Raw genomic sequence first — 17301 nt, 5'->3', positions numbered from 1 at the left:
TAAATCGAGAATAGTTTAATTCATTTTGAACTTCGGAGAAATTAATTCAGAAAGAAACAAAATGAAGAGCAAAAAAGAAAGAAAAAAGAAAAAGAAATAGAAAGAGCAATGAAAGAGAGAAGGGGCAGATGACACAACACATTAGCGCATCACCTTTAAAAGCTTGCGCATGCTCTGCTCAGTCCTCTCTACTGTATGCTATACTACCTAAAACCCTAAAGACGACGCCATTTTCATCACTCACCACACTTCATCATCATTAACTTATCCGACGCAAGGCGGCAACAAGCCACCACAATTCGCCGCCGGCGTCTCAGCTCCATCATCATCATCATTATTGACAATAAAAAATTCAGTAGCTCTGTTTTTTTTTTTTTTTTTTAAAATCAAGACTGAATCTCAAATTTCTAGGACTCAGTTCCGATGGATGCTGCCAATCCAATGGACTCACTGGTGTCTATTGCCGCGTCGATCTCTACGCCATCCACTAAACGGCGAATCCAAATCTTCAGCAATGAAATTCCGTTCCTTGTTACTAACATTCCTAGTTATTCAGGTCATGTTTACGTATATTTATCATATATATATTACCATTGCTTATTGAATTGCTGTTTTATAGGAGTAGTAATGTTTTGCATAATGCATGGTTTGTTTGGACCATCGGAAAAATTGTTATTTGGACGTTGAATTGCAATATCTTTCTGATAGTTTGCATTTAGTTCTGTTTAAAAGCAAGGCCATAGTTTATTTGGATATTTGGCCAGTATTATGAAGAGCCTGAAGTGTGCGTGGAGACTTCTAAACGTTCGGATATTATGGAGTAGAAGTGGGACAATGTAGCTGATAGCTTAATAGGAGAAGCATATTTTTTTTGGATGAAGTTTGTTTGGAAAACTTTTTGTATCATTCACTGTAGCAATATTTTTGATGTGATGAATGTGTCTAGAATGATAAATGTGGTTGCAAAATGTGTTTAGGAATAATGGAAAAGTTTTTCTTTTCAAATGATCTCACTTTCAGAACTCACCTTGATTTCTTTGATAGTTTATTCCATGGATATGATTGCTAGTTTGCTGCCAACGTTGTTCTTGCTTCATTTAGAAAATGTAAGCTTTCTTAGGTCTTTTGCGACCTGTGATCCTTTATTGGCAATCTTCTCTAGACACAATTAGTCAGATGTAATTAGGGTACTCTATCAATTGGCGCTGTTTAGTTTGGCATTGCCCTATTACTGTTTGTTCAAGGGGCTCTATTAAGTTGAAGAAGTTGAAAATGCGTAGTGATTGATGAAATTGGTTATAGGTGAGACAAATCAATGGGACACTTGAAGATTTATTGTTTGAGAAATTTCATTAGCTATTGATAACTTTCCTTGGCTTGAGAGAAAAATGCCTTTAGAACCAAATATTGGTTTTTGGGGAATGAGACTTGGCAGGATAATTGTGAGGATATTGCAGATTGAAACTTTAAGCATTCTAAACTCCTTTATTTAGTGGATAATCATCTCTCTTTTGTATTATTGGAGTGTTAACTATCAAAATCACCTTGTAGTTTTTGCTGGACAAGTAGAAAGCCCTGTGATGAGCGTGCTTTTGTGCGTTTGTGAGCAGAGACAATCTGTTTTGATCATATTTGTTCCACTTGCTGTGATTTTTTTTTTTGGTAAAGTAATAATTAGGTGTTAAAGTATGTACAGTTGAAATGTACTAGTGTTTTTCTCTCTCAATCCACAAAATAGTTAGAAAATCAGTGTAAAAAGTTGCAATAAAAATCCTATTGGATTTTGTACTTTAGATTTATGGGCATTGTGCTATAGCTTGCTAAGTTCTTGCTAGATGCATAAGGCTGACTTAAAACCAATTTAGTGCTAGAGTTTTGCGGTTCCTTGTTAAGTGTTATTTGTTTTCAACTTTTTAGAACCTATAGTGTTTAAAACTGATTCAAAGTATAATGAATAAACAAAAACTCATAATTTCACATTCGAATGTTGACTTATAATTTTTCAGTATAGGGCCCATTTGGTTCATATATATTACGTGGGATTGTGCAAAATTCTTTTTCCTTTGTAAATCATTTATTCCTTATCATTCCTTTGATTTTCATTTAAAGTTTTACTATCGATCTTAAGAATGGAGGTCTAATATCTTTGAGATCGTCTTTAAGGGAAGTCAAAATAAAGTTATCGTTTGGTTGTAAATTTGTCATTTGTTAGCTTGATTCGCTTTGTTCACATCTGAAGGCAATTAATTGTGGGGTATTAATTTCATGCCTAAACAAACCATGTAAGGTTTAGGACAATGTTCGTGGCCCAATCTCATCTAATCCCATGAGGCAAATATGCTCCTAGAGTGGGAATGTGCTCTATCATAAAAGAAGTGAGAGAATGGCAATGATAACTCCATGATGATGGGTTTTAGCAAAACCTTTTCAGTTGTTTGGTATTGTAACTACAAGGACTGGATTTTCACCTTTGACTTGTTTTTTCTTCCATTTTTCTTCTTTCTTCTTCCTCAGTTTCTCAACCTTCAACCACCACTACCAACTTTGGCGGCACCTTCATCACCGCCATCAGAGTTGGTGCTACCGCTGGAGATTTTCCCTAGGAGCTTTTGAACTTGATTCTTGGGAAGTTAGATGTAGTTCCTGATTGCATCCAGTTTGGGGCTGTAAGTGAATGCAAATCATGGCATCAGTTTATCTGGACAAGAAACGCAAACATATAACAACTATGCTCCAGGAACTCAACTTGTTCTTGATCCCCATCCCTAATAAGAGTAAACAATGTTGCAATTAATACAGCATTTGTTAGCTCCTTCCTTTCTTTTTCAGTTTCTCAAACTTCAACCATCACCACCAACTGCAGCAGTACAATTGCTCCTTCAACCAAATCAAGATACATAAAATAGTAGGGCATGGTGAAAGAATGAAGCAAAGAGGAAGAAGCTGCTGGGTCTCTAATGCCTTTTTCTGTTTTAATTGTTTTTGGCTTTTCATGTTTTAAAATTTAGAAATGGGGTAAAAGTGCCCGGTTTGCTTGGGAACAAGCATTACCCACTTTTGGATTTTCTATACCAATGGATACATACCCATAGGTACCAGCCAAACATCATCTAAGCTCAAAACCCATAGTGTAGAGGGGGATTCCCCACAACCAAATGCCTGGTTAGTTATTTAACTCCGATACCATGAAAGAAATTTAGCAGGCTTGAGATTTAAAAGTAAATTAAGGTGAAGGAGATACTTCTAGGATGGTTTCTCCATGGATTGCTTGCATATGTTGTGGGGATCCTATATAGGGCATGCTTTCAATTTATTCTGGTTTTTTAAAAGCCAAAATCAGAATCCAAAAAGCAAGTATTTTTTTTTTTAAATTATATATACCTCTAATTCCTGGGTTCTCAGCCTTAACCACTAGACCAAGGCGTTCTCAGCCAAAAGCAGATGTCTTGTAGCTTCTAATTTTTTTAATTATATATAGCTTTAAAATGCCAAAAGCTGAAAGAAAAAAGCAGTTGAGAACATTGCATAATAGATTTTCTGAAATCAGAAGCTAAAGCATGTCCGGAAAATCAGTTTAGAACAGATCCATCTTCCTAACGGATTGGTTGTCTACGATATCTTTTATTTGGCTGGATGAGGCAGCAGTTGTTACATATTTGAGATCACTTTACTATTGAAATATGACTGCTTGATGGCTGCATATTTAGCACAAAAATTGGTGTTGTAAATCTCAAGTAATTCTAGCTACGAAGATTGTAGCTAAATACGACTTAAGTATCGACAGTGGTAACATTACCTCAAAACAGCGCCAAGCAAAGGTTCAAACTCTGGATATCCGATAGTCACTAAAATTTTCAGCTTTATATTCTAGATTCATTCAGGGTAATTGATACTTAATCTGAAAATAATAAAGGAAAAAGTAAGAATCAAGATCACATGATATCAACAGTTTTTGACATGCATTATGAGGCACTGTTTGGGATATTGATTTCTTCCTTCTTTTCCTCTAATATGCGCAGCTCATCAGGAAATACTTTACAATCTTAGGCATACACTGTTATACACATGCTTTACAGAGCACGCTTTGTGAGGAACTTGTTATCTGACAATAGCATAATAAAAGGGTGCTAGTTTCCTTTTTCTCATTGCAAATTGCTACGAGATGAAAGTGGTTGGTAGTTAAGTTACAAGAGAGTGACTTTTTATTTCATTTTTGTGTCTATGGTTCAAAAAATGACAATTTGCATTTTGTTCCCCTTTTGTCAATTTGGCATGTCCTTTTTTTGAATGGTTGAATCTGGGCTTGATAATGGCTTAGCTAGTGGGAAGGTGATTTAGGGGTCACAAGATGATTTTACTTTTGCCTTATCATGAAACATAAGAGTGCTAGCCGCATATATTGCCCTTCACTATATGCCTGCCTTTGTGGCTTTGATATCTATTAATGTACTGGAAAAGTTTTTGTGAACATACACTTTATATGGTGTGTGATGCTTGTTTATTTTGGCCATACACTGATTACCAGATTCCAGCTTTTTTCTTTTCCATTGTGATTTAAATCTGTGTCTTTTCCCTATTTCAGCTTGTAATTCTCACATCTTAATTTTATTGATGGATATACTTTTGAATCATGCAGATTTGACCACTGATTTTACATCCCTCTTGGTAGAAACAATATTTAGAACATTGTCCGTTTATGATGATCGGGGATCGAGAAAAGCTGTGGATAATCTGATTGTAAAAGCTTTAAATGAAGTTGCATTTATGAAAATTTTTGCGGCAACACTAGTGCAGACAATGGAAAAGCAGTCAAAATTCCAGTCACATGTGGTCTGCTATAGACTTATCAAGTGGTCTTGCCTTCTCTTAACAGAAAGTCGGTTTACCTCAGTATCAAAGAATGCACTACACAGAGTAGCTCAAGCGCAGGCATCAGTATTTCATATTGCTATGCAGGGATCATTTCGTGTAAAAAGGGCATCCAAGCAATTACTTTTGCATTTATTCTCTAAGGTATCATCTTTAGTGACTGTATATCATCTTAAGTGACTGTATACTGGTATTCAATAAGATTGTTAAGTGATTTGAAGCAATGTTCTTTTTCTAAACATGCATACTTTGCAGTCACCAGACATTTATTCAACCTACATGGAGGAACTAAAAAATTCAAGGATCTCTTATAAAGAATGTCCTGAATTTCTATTGGTGATTTTGGAGCATTCAAGTGCAAATTTGGTTCTATTTGATCACTGGAGGGTAAGGGTTATTGATCACTGATCAGCTTGTAATGTCATTGATGGTATTTGGACCTTGAGAGATCATATTAGTTTATGTAGCTCTGCATCTTATCTTTTAACTTTTGCTTGCACTGTTGCTTACAAATCTGGCAGGAAACTTTTCTTGATATGTATGTTAAGGCTGTTCTAAATGCAAAGGAGAAGCCAGTGAAGGGCCTTATTGAAGCATTTCTTCCTTTGTTCCCGAAGTTGTCCCATGAAGATTTTAAGAATGTTGTCATCCCCACATCAGTTAAAATGCTGAAGCGGAATCCTGAGCTTGTTTTGGAGTCGGTTGGGGTTCTTTTGCAATCGACCAACCTTGATTTAAGCAAGTATGCAACTGAAATCCTTCAAGTGGTTTTGATTCAAGCTAGACATGCAGATGAAGCAAGAAGGCTTGCTGCCTTAGCCATAATAACATGCTTGAGCCAGAAATCCAGTAGTCCAGATGCTGTAGAGGCAATGTTTACTATTGTGAGATCTGTAATTGGAGGTTTGTACTTATTTCCTGTTGAACAAGAACATGCATTTTTTTTTATTTTGGTTTTTGTTTTTGTTTTTGATGGGTAATTAAACAGTCTGATGTCGATCTTTTAGATACCACGAACAATGCCATTTTATTGCAAGATCATATTTTCTCTTAAACTGTTAAGCTGGAAGCTGTTAACTCCTGAGCCAAAAACTAATTCGCAGCACTCAGAGTAAGATGAGTAAGAAGAAGAGAACATCATAAAAGAAGTTAAACAACTGAACAATGGTCTGGACAGTTAGGACTTGATCAAAACTTGAAGGGGATGTTGTATGCCTCTCTGCTTTTTTGTTACTTCGGTTGAAGTCCCATTTTCATGTCCATGAAAATGTTGAGGTAGTGGGCCTCTAGGCTGTTATATATGTGAAACATGGCATAAACTAAAATAACATGGTATCCACACTGATCCGAATTGTAAGTTAATTGGCTTGGATTTTGGGGCATTGCTGTAATAGGTTAATTATCCTTTGTCAGGTTTGGGAGACATTATAGAAAAGGGATTGCCACCCCATCATTTTAGTTTTGCTTTTTGATGCCATGCCTTAATGGAGTTATGAAAACTGCACGGTTGCAGGCCATCTCATAATTTAATGTGACGTGAACAGGTTCTGAAGGGAGATTGACATTTCCATATCAGAGAGTTGGCATGATTAATGCATTACAAGAATTGTCAAATGCTCCTGAAGGAAAATATCTCAGCAGCTTGACACCAACTATATGTAGTTTCCTTTTGTCTTGTTACAAGGATGATGGTAAGCCACATCCTTCTGATTATCCTTGGGCTGCGTGAGCACACACTCGTCCCCATTGTGTTTCTTTTGGGGGATTATGTATGCTTATAGGCTACTGATTTCTTTTTCAATTCTTTGCCCTCCCTCCTGTTTGAACAGGGAATGAAGAGGTTAAGCTGGCTTGTTTATCTTCTTTAGCTTATTGGGCTGCAAGATCTGCAGTTGCTATTCAGCAAGATGTAGTTTCATTTATTGCTTCTGGGCTCAAGGAGAAAGAAGCACTAAGGAGGGGTTTTCTTCGTTGTTTGCGAGTTATATGGAAAAACAATGATGCAGTTATCCAGGTGGGAAGACTTACGGTGTTTGTATTTGGAGTTCTTATGTGTTTTAATCATGCTGTCCTCGCTTTTTATTATCTGGCTAGCACTTTTGTTTTGTATTTGCAGATGTCATCCTTGCTGGTGCCTCTTATCCAACTAGTCAAAACTGGTTTTACAAAAGCAGCTCAACGTTTGGATGGCATTTATGCATTGCTATTAATGGCAAAAATTGTTTCTCTTGATGTTAAAGCAGGTATATCCTGTTGGTAGATTTTCATTTTTCTAATTAGCCTTAAACCCTCAGTATTTTTCCTATACATAAGCTGATTTTTCTTAATGTTGTAAACTGACATATTATATAATTTTTTTCTCCTTTCTCCAGATGAGATGGTAACCAAGGAAAAGATTTGGTCTTTGATAGCACAGAATGAACCTTCTATTGTGCCACTTTCTCTGGTAAATGTCGTCTATGATTTACATCTATATATTTCCCTTTAGTCTTGGTGGATTTTTATTTTATGCTTTTGTATTTGATGTTTTTACTTGTTATAATTATCAGCTTTTGATTAATTACTTGAATTTGATGGCCAATTTGCACTTGAGTTCTTCTTAGTCTTCATATTATAATGATCTATGTTTGCCACAAATTTGCGAATTAGTTAATTCTGATGTGCAAATAGAATGAAAAACATACAACAGGCATGATCTTCAGGACTGGGAAATGCTTAGAATGTTCTTTTATTTCTGTTGAATGCTCATTTGTAAGCTGTCTTTGCTTGTTTCTGTGTAATTTCTTTGAGTTTCCACCCCGCCCCTTTAACATGCTTCATTGTTTTATGTAGGCAGCAAAAGTATCACTTGATGACTGTATGGCTTGTCTTGACCTTTTTGAGGTGCTGCTTGTTGATCATCCTCATAGGTTTGTGTTTCTGTGTGGTCTAGACAAAGATGGTGCCCGTCCAAGGAGCATATGTTGGTTCGCATAATTTTGTTGACACCTGTTGGATATCCAAATTTGTAAATCTGATTTGCTTATTATCCTCTTTAAAGTTGGATGAATTGCGGTATTTGAGCATGCCAAGGATAGAATAGGGCTTCCTGATGACATGGTACTTTTTGTCTAACAAAAGGTTTATCTAAACGGTTAGTTAATGGAAGGTGTAAATTTTAGTTCCATCTGCATTGAGTTTTTTTGAGATTAAGAGTCAGAAGCTTCAGCTTCTGGGTTAATCAGAAGAACAAAACATAAAGAGCTTTGTGCCCTATTCAAGGTTGTATTTACCTCCTAGCTTATTCCATAATCTTGAAGGTGCTGCATCTTGTCCGAGTTCCCACTGGCCTAGTGATTACTTAATGGATATGTTTTGGTCCAGACATGGCTCTAGGGCTTAGTGGCTTGGTACTGACCAGACTCTCATTTTCCTCTCTCAGATTAAATAATTTTTAAGTGATTAGGCTGTTAATTATTGTAACATCGTGGTACCATCATTGATATCAGATATGGTTGGTTCTCTTATATTTTTAAATGTAGCATCGTCAATTCATTTTACCATTTAAAGAAGCTAGCCAATTCTTTATTTCTTTCCGTTATTTTTCATTAATTTTAAAGAACAGTTTAATTTGATTCCTGTTGTTTGTTAAGTTACCTTGAACTTATACATCTTCCATTTAATCCCTAGTCTTTAAAAGCTTGATCAAGCAATACTTTTGTTAGTTTTCCTTTTAACGTCAAAGTGATTATTATATGCATTGGTGATTTGCTTCCTAAAATTTCTATAGCACGTTAAAAAGTGTGTATCTGGACTGCTGTAATTTTTCGGTTTTGTTTATTTGTGTTTACTATATAGACACTTATACTCTGACTTGCTCTTTATTGAATTTTGAAATGGGTTTTAATGTTTACTTAATATGTTTTTCTGGCATTTCCTTTGGTGGTGACTTGATCTTTATATTTCCTTTTTCTAGAGTATTGGAGAACTTTTCTGTCAGTGCATTATTGCAGGTTAGTGGGCTTTTTGCATTTTTTTTTTCCATGTGTTCTTCCTTTAAACCAGTTTTTGCTAATCTGTTATTGCTACACAGTTTCTGCTGTTTTCGCTGTGTCATCCAAATTGGGACTTTCGGAAAGCAGCTTATGATTCAACGAAGAAAATCCTTGCTGCTGCTCCACAATTATCTGAACCAATTTTGCTTGAATTTTCAAATTATCTCTCAGTTGTTGGAGAAAAGGTGCTTCTTCTGAAAATGAGGTCAGTTTGTGTATATGATGAACTCTCTCTTTCTCCTGTTTTATCTTTTGTTATAGGTTCTAGGACTTCTAGAAAATTTTTTGTTTAACTTTTCTCTCTCTATTAGTGTAACTTTTTTGTTTTTGGATATGATCTTCTTGAGCTGTGTGACTTTATCGCAACCACAGTACCCAAAATTCTTGTCTAAAAATTGCACTAACGTTGTGTCCTTGTTTTATTGATTAAAAAGAGCATTTTTCCTATTATTTTACCCTTGTAGTTCAGTCAATAGAAGTTCCTGTCTTTGAATTGTTTATTTGGTTGATTAGAGGTTATTATTAGACTTTTGGCTATATAGATAGCTTTCAACTGTAGCAAGGACGTATGTGCTGCATTAACACAACACCCAAGGGGAAGTTTATTGTTATTTGGAAAGAAGACAGGAGGTTCCAGTTTTAACCATAGGTCTCAGTGGTTCTTAGTGTTTTATACCCTTTCTTTTTCCTTGAAAATAATTAACTCCAAAAATGGTATTCTTTATTGGTCCCACGATGCCTTATTAGAAGCACAACTAAACTGCATTAGGCAAGAAACTCTTTTTCTTGCACTCTTGGAGCACCTATAATTTGACTGCAAAAGATGACAGATATTATGTTACGGTGGTTTTTCTGTGTTTCAAGCAATATGAGAGGTAATACTGGACCAATTTTCAGATTTTTGGTAATTCTGGTTTTTGCATTTGCCTTATTTGATGAAAAATTTATTGAAGGTTCGTTGATGTATATAATCCCAAAAAGAAACTTTTAATGAATGACAAGATGCAATCAAGATGATAAGAAATCTTCTAGGATACAGTTAGTGAGATAATTTGCAAGAAATACCATTCCCCAACAGGTGAAGTGTAGAAAGAAATATGGCTATCCCAATTCAACTCTATGGGTATAAATTTATGTTTGAATATCCCATATTCTGCCCTTCTAGAGGCCATAACCTCGGAAATTGCCTTAAGATTTTACCTGGCTTAATCTTTCTAAAACCAGATGTTAATTGCTACGACATCTGTAACCAGTATTAAGCCTTCCCACCTGGAACACTGGGATTCTATTTGAGAGAGCAATTTTATGCACGAAAAATTGGATGAATGCAGTCTGTCTTTTGTTTCATAGGTTGATCAAGATCTAAGAATGTAAATATAGAGAAAGATCTGTTTTTCTTTCCCCCAATAATTAGACTAACTTAAGACTTTCTAATGAGCAATGACCAGTTTACAGTAATTTTGTAGACAAGTGTAGCCTAGAAAACGCTTTGATCTAGATGAATTTTGTCCTCATGTTTGCTATTTATATGCTAATAATTTTTTCATTAAATTTCCATTTATTTAGTTTAGTAACTGTGGAGGAATTATCCAAGATAACCATCTTGTTGCGTAAATAGGTCCCCATATGTTATGCAGTTTGGATGCCTTGGAAGTTGTTCTGCTTTAACTTGTCTGGCTAAAGCCAATTTTAATTTTTTTTATTATGATTTCTTCATCTCTGGGTGCTTTAGGATTTAATATATTATGAAGTAAACTGCAAATTGTCCTTGATTGCCTATAGTTCATGTGAATCTTGATGTTATACTTTAAGGATCTGGTAGAAGTGGTATTATAGTTACAGTTCAAAAGGTTGTGGTAGTGGTGATTTGTTGGTCAAAGTGATGCTGTTTGATTGTGAGATATTTTGGAGCAGATGCAGCTTAGTAAGCATGTATTTTCATGCTGGAGTGCGGATGAGTTAACTAATTGTGCAGTTTTGGTTCAAAATTGATGTTGGAGTTCTGGGCATGTCTATGAATGGACTTGGCTGGGTACTGGACCATGTTCCTTGTACCAGAGGTGTTTGAGGGGCCATGTAATAATATTAACTATGTTGTGGTTTTGTTTCCCTCAAGGAATGGCCTCCAAAATCCTGTGCACCATTTTTCCTACTATATTTTTGCCTGTAAGATAGATTCTTGTATGTCAGTTTGTCTTTTGGCTTAAACTTCAGTGCAGCAGTTGGAATTTAGTTGATTATTCTGATCTTGTACTTACCCTTGTACATAATTTACTTATTCTTTTTTGTTCTTTTTATTTATTTTATTGTTTGGCTTGCAGTGACTCTGAAAATTTGTTGGATCCTCAAGTGCCCTTCATCCCGCCTGTGGAGCTTTTGGTGAAGGCTTTGCTTGTAATTGGATCTTCCGTTTTGGCAGCTTCCAAATGTATTTCTGTCGAACTACTCTGCTGCTCACATCATCCATTCCTTATTGGCACATCGAAAAAAAATATAGTCTGGAAGGTAATTGTTCAACCTCTCCTTTTGAAACTTATTAATGTATAAGATAAGATATAGAAAACCTGCTAAACTATTTGTTCTCTAGCTATTACAAAAGAGTTCTCTGGTCTGGCTTTCAAGTCTAATGACTTGTTTTGCTACAAGTGGAATTAATACCCAAGAGGATGCATCTTTGACTGTTTAGAGCCTGTTTGTTGTTGTTTGCTGTGGCTAGAAATTGAGCCACGTGCCTATATTTTGGGTTGGGCTTGGGTGGTATTGGGTGTGGTCCCTAAATGATTCTCTTTGAAGCTTGGTATTGATGGTATGAGTCAGCATAAGTCAATAGAATCTTATTTAGTCTCAATTATACTTGCATTCTGGTTTGTTGAAGCTAGGAAATGCTGATGATTAGAAACAATAATGAGCAATTGATTTTTCTGCTGAATATGATGTGTCAGTACTCAAATCAGTAAGAATTTTCTCACTGATCAGAAGAATACAATGTTGCCTATAGTCTTATTGGTCTTTTTGGGATGATTGGATTGGATTGGATCTCTTAAGTTTAAACATTTTTGGTGATATTGATGCTGTTTCTACTGATGGTGGTATTCTTTACTATTAGTAGATTGCACATACCAAAAATTTTTGGAAGGTTATTCAAGATTTAATGTGCTAATTGATGGTGTCTTGTGACTGTTGTTGACCTGCTTTGCTTTTGGCTTCCCCTAGATGAATGTTAATGTTGTGGCATACCGTTTTTTCTTTTTGCAGAGGCTGCAGAAATTTTTGCAGCTGCATGGTTTTGATGTCATTGAACTTGTTGCGGCCAATGTGGTTAATTTGTGCAAGGTGAAAAGTAGTTAACATGCTATTTCTGTGGTCCTTGTGTTTAGGAATTACAGTGTTTAATGGGGCTTTAGAACAAATGGTTTTTTTTTTCTTTCTTGCATCGCATATGCAAGCAACCTACAGAATTTTTTTCCCTTCAAATTTGACTGCATCCATGATAAAAAATTCTTGGTACAAGACGTATCCATCATTGTCTCATCATTTTGGGAGATATTTGTGGATTTCAATTGTGCAGAACGATTTATTATTGGTTGACAAATAACTAATGGAGGTTTTACAAAAAAAATTTTCGCTGTCACGTTTTTTACTGGGTTTTTCCAATAATAGTGCATAATCTTGTGAAGTCATTTGTCAAGGAAACCTATTTTTTTGTCTTTAGTAGCAAGCAATTATACAATCTTTGCTCATTAGATGGCCAATATGGTTTATCTCTTGTGCCTCTACTCTTGAAATCCTTTGTCTACCATGGCAAAGCAGCAAGTCCTTACAACAAAATTACCTTCTTTTGCTATGAAGCAATTAAAGAATATCTTCTAATTGTTTGCCCTTCTTTTCGTGGTGGATCAATCTTATGCTTTTCAAATTTTTTTGGTTGAAACGAAAATCAGTTGTAAACCATCTTCAAACCATTGTTTTGATATTGGTTTCATTTCTTGGCGGATCCAGCCTATACTGTTTGATTTGTTTTGGGTCGAAGATGCCATTAATTGGAAGTGCTAATGACATAATATGGATCTATAAATCACTCATTAATTACTACAAAGGCTACACCATTAAACCTGACTTCTCTTATTGTAGGGTTTGTTAGGTTCAAGGGGATTGATGAGTCCTTGTCATCTTCAACAAGATGCGGCTGTGTACTCTCTATCAACTTTAATGTCTATAATACCTGGACATGCTTATGCCGAGTTTGAAAAGGTTAATTTCATATATGCCTTGCACTGAATGGCTGAACAATTTTATGTTGGTTTGTACAGTCTCTCAACTTATTAATTCTCTTTGACAGTACTTAAAGAGTCTCCCAGATTGTTATGCACATGATACTCTTACAGAAAAAGATATCCAGGTGAAACATGAGTCCATTACCTTACTTTATTTCTGCTTTTACTTATTAAGATAGCTGCATGACATTCTTGTTCTCAAACCTGTTACTTTCTGAGACAGCTAGCTAGTCTAATGAACATATTTTTTTCAGAAATTCAGTTAAGGATATTTTTTCTTCAGATGATTTTAATTTTCTGTCAAGCACTAATGTTGCCCCTGTTTCATTATCTTGATAGTTTCTCTTGGTGGATGTTTTGGCATTAAACCTTGGTTTCCTTTGTTTGTTAAAAGCTACTTCATGATATGATGGTATCTTAATTTTCAGTATAAGTGCTCCTTCATTTCTGGGTGAGATATTTATTGTGCCCGTGGGTGTGTTAGGAAAATATTTTCCATGACCATCTTTTCGTGGGTGTCTTTTCTTGGTGTCACTGCTTCTGATATCTATGTTCACTTGAATGTGTAAAACATTATAGCTTGTGCAGTCTGAGGTCAATTGGCAAACATACTAAATCCTTTTCGCTGCTATCACCATGGAATGGAATCTAGGCACACTCGATGTGTTTTTCAAAATATCTTTATTTGGCTGTAGTTTGTAGTGGATTGTCTAAATTTTGAGGGGTCTTTAATTTTTTTTTTTTTTTTTGGTTATTGATATAGCAGTAAGTTATAATTTCCTGGCTAGTTATCTGGGTGTTAGTTGGTAGTTTGTTTCCTTTTCTTTTTCACCCTTAGTAATTAAAATTGGTGGTTAAAAATGAAACTTAAAAGGGAGAGACACTGCAGACCAAAGGGTGCCCTCTCTTCATGTATAGTATAGTTTGTCTTTGTACTCGTCACTACTTTACATTGTTACAAGTGGCCCAGGCCCCTTATCTTTTTGCGTTTATATGATTGACTGATTTTGAATTGTTGTAATGGGAGCTGGGCATGCTTAGAGAGTATTGTTCTTTGCTGATCTTCTGTAAACACGTTACTCAGCAAAATATGTGGTTGCTTGGTCAAACATTTTACTTGCTCGGCTCAGCATCATGTGCACTTTTGAGACCAAAGATGCTGGTGCTTTCTCTTAAGCATTTTTACATTGTCTTGTATTTCTTCTTCAGGAGCCACTAATTTTATCTTAATTACTGTAGTTGGTAATTGGATGCCCATGATTTTTGTTGCTTTCTGAAGAAAGACTTTGTATCTGCTGAAACATGGAGAAATAAGTCATCAAGTATGGTAAAATCCAGTGTAATGGGACCTGCCAGATAGTTTCTAGTGGTTAAGTTTTTACATTATTTTGTTGGCCATGGTTGTCTGTTGTCAAACTATTTGTTGTACTTGAACTGTCTCCCTTTCTGATTATCTTCTGAAGTTTTTCTGGAACTGTTTACCATGTTTTCAGATCTTTCATACTCCTGAAGGTATGCTTTCCACAGAGCAAGGTGTTTATGTAGCAGAATCTGTTGCTTCCAAGAATATAAGACAGGCAAAAGGTCGTTTTCGAGTTTACGAGAATGATGATAACTTGGTGAGGCATTTGATGTTTTTGTCATCTTGGAATTGAATTTAGAGTTATTTTTGGACGAGATTCATTTGTCAAAGTGCTTGGGTTACATACAGGGTGAGGTCAAATCTAATCATTCTGCAAGAAGGGAGTCTTCTAACAAAGATCTTGTTGGGACAAAGGATACTGGCAAATCACTGAAGAAACCAGGCACTGTCAATGTTCTGCTGTGTGTTTTTATTTGGCATTACATGTTGGTGAAAGGTGACCAAGTTGGTCTGACTATGTTTCTAAATCATTTAATCTGTAGACAAGGCAAAGACTGCAAAGGAAGAGGCACGCGATTTGCAGCTCAGGGAGGAGGCATCTGTACGTGAAAGGGTGATGCTTATACAAAAGAATCTTTCATTGATGTTGAGGGCTATGGGTGAGATGGCTGTTGCTAATCCTATTTTTGCGCATAGTCAGTTCTCTTCTTTGGTTAGTCTATTCTGTACTAATGACTTTTTATTTTCCAATTTGTTTTGTAATTGACTGGTGGTTCTCATTGCATGTGTTTCTGAATGTCCTTTTTGCATTCTGTGATGGAATGCTTTTGTTCTCTTCTTTGTGCTGGTCTTGTAAACTGATAACTACAATTTGTTTCTTTATTTTTTTGGGGTTTTATTTTTCTAGGGGGAGGGGTGGATTTTTTTTTTTTTTTTGGGGGGGGGGGGGGGTGGAGGAGGGGAAGCTTTGGAACTCTATATGAAAACCAAGATCACTGAGATATGCTTTTTTAGTCATAGGTCTAAGTTTGAAATCATCTGTAGTTCTAAATTGCGCATTTTGGAGTCTCCTGTTTTCTTATTTTAATCATGTTATTAGTTCCATGCGCTGTTGAGTAGAAATGTCCTCTTTTGATTGAAAACTTTTGATTGAAAAGGAGATCACTTCTACTCTTAGAATCCTTCAAAGTGATAGTCCTTAATGTTTTGCCTTCTCAAAAAAAGACAAGTCCTTTATATTTCCTCTTGGATTGATGAACCTTTTTTTATAGGGGTTGGGGTTGATGATATTGTATGTTTTATGCTGTTTCAGGTCAAGTTTGTTAACCCATTACTCCGTTCACCGGTGGTAGGTGAAGTTGCCTATGAGACCATGGTGCAGCTTTCTAAATGTTCTGCTACTCCTTTATGTAACTGGGCACTTGAAATTGCAACTGCATTACGGGTAATTGCAACTGAAGATATTAATGCAGTGTGGGATTTAATTCCCCCTGTTGGTGAAGGGGAGCCCAGTGAAAGGCCATCCTTGAGTCTCTTTGAGCGAGTTAGAAATGCCTTATCACTTTCATGCAAATCTGGACCTCTTCCAGTGGATTCATTTACTTTTGTGTTCCCAGTAAGTTTCTTGCTTATTTATTTGCCATTTTGCTTGGGTTTTCAAATATTTTTTCTTTTCATACTTTGGCTTTTTTCTTTTTCTTTTTCTTTAGCTGCCATAGTTCATGTAAATGCATTGGTTTTGCTTTGATGCAGATAATCGAAAAGATCCTGTCATCTCCCAAGAGGACTGGACTACATGATGATGTTCTCCAGATATTGTTCTTACATATGGATCCTATTCTACCCTTGCCTAGGGTTCAAATGTTATCAGTATGCAGCAGCCTACCTTAAGCCCCTATGGTTTTTTCCTTTTCCCTTATCCCGTATTTTTTTTCCAACTGCCCTCATGTTGTGTTTGATAGGTTCTTTATCACGTTCTTGGTGTTGTTCCTGCTTATCAAGCTTCAGTTGGGCCAGCATTGAATGAGTTGTGTCTGGGTCTGCATCCACATGAAGTTGCATCTGTATGTTAATTGGTCCATCAGCTCTTCTGTAGCTTGTTTTAATAACTCTCCTTATCTCTTTGTTTATTGAGAGTTTTGTGCAGGCCATGTATGGCATTTATGCCAAAGAAGTTCATGTAAGAATGGCTTGCTTAAATGCTGTAAAATGCATTCCTGCTGTCTCTAATTGTTCCATTCCCGAAAGTGTTGAGGTTGCAACGAGCATCTGGCTTGCTTTGCATGATCCAGAAAAGGTATAGCATTTACTCTAACTTTTGGCTGGTTGTTTTTCATTTTACATAATTGGTACAGCTTCATAGATATTTTTTAGATTTCGATTATTTCACTCACCTTGTCATTTTTTGAATGTGAGGTTACTGCTATTTGACTTTCTTTGGGGCATCTGATTTAAACTGAGTTCATGGTTTATGATTATTTGATACGAGTCCTTGTGTCATTTGCTGTGTTCTATCGTTTAATTTTTTTTCTTGGTCTGTATGCTTGAGGACATTTATCTTGTGAGCTGATTATTTATATTTCTCCTCTTATGACAAAAGTGTCATTTTGTTTCTTTGAGAAACCACTACGTTTGTAGCCTGCTGGTCGACATGAAGAATCCTCAGCTGCCCTGGTACTCGTGAAATTGGATGAGAAGCTTTAACGCTATGTGTGTTTTTTTAATGCTATATGCTTGTTACTCTGCTAGTTGGTTTACTTCA

At 35.9% G+C, this 17301-nt stretch overlaps 1 protein-coding gene across 1 annotated transcript in view; it reads left to right on the top strand.

Annotated features, from left to right (window-relative positions):
- The first annotated feature begins 213 nt into the window (after window positions 1–213).
- The window catches only part of LOC113782940 (protein ILITYHIA), a 33099-nt gene continuing 16011 nt past the window's right edge, over window positions 214–17301 (top strand). Inside the window, exons 1-22 of the mRNA XM_027328920.1 lie at window positions 214–556; window positions 4637–5013; window positions 5125–5256; window positions 5391–5772; window positions 6414–6560; window positions 6699–6883; window positions 6986–7112; window positions 7242–7315; window positions 7702–7778; window positions 8825–8861; window positions 8942–9108; window positions 11225–11408; window positions 12159–12236; window positions 13035–13154; window positions 13243–13302; window positions 14671–14796; window positions 14889–14982; window positions 15083–15252; window positions 15853–16155; window positions 16293–16409; window positions 16502–16603; window positions 16687–16836. Of these exons, the coding sequence (XP_027184721.1) occupies window positions 424–556; window positions 4637–5013; window positions 5125–5256; window positions 5391–5772; window positions 6414–6560; window positions 6699–6883; window positions 6986–7112; window positions 7242–7315; window positions 7702–7778; window positions 8825–8861; window positions 8942–9108; window positions 11225–11408; window positions 12159–12236; window positions 13035–13154; window positions 13243–13302; window positions 14671–14796; window positions 14889–14982; window positions 15083–15252; window positions 15853–16155; window positions 16293–16409; window positions 16502–16603; window positions 16687–16836 (3342 nt within the window). The 5' untranslated portion in view covers window positions 214–423. The remainder of the gene's footprint in view (window positions 557–4636; window positions 5014–5124; window positions 5257–5390; window positions 5773–6413; window positions 6561–6698; window positions 6884–6985; window positions 7113–7241; window positions 7316–7701; window positions 7779–8824; window positions 8862–8941; window positions 9109–11224; window positions 11409–12158; window positions 12237–13034; window positions 13155–13242; window positions 13303–14670; window positions 14797–14888; window positions 14983–15082; window positions 15253–15852; window positions 16156–16292; window positions 16410–16501; window positions 16604–16686; window positions 16837–17301) is intronic.

Source organism: Coffea eugenioides, chromosome 9, assembly GCF_003713205.1.
Source record: "Coffea eugenioides isolate CCC68of chromosome 9, Ceug_1.0, whole genome shotgun sequence".
Classification (NCBI taxonomy): Eukaryota; Viridiplantae; Streptophyta; class Magnoliopsida; order Gentianales; family Rubiaceae; genus Coffea; species Coffea eugenioides.
Note: the sequence above shows the minus strand (reverse complement) of the source record. Positions and strands in the feature narration are given on the sequence as shown.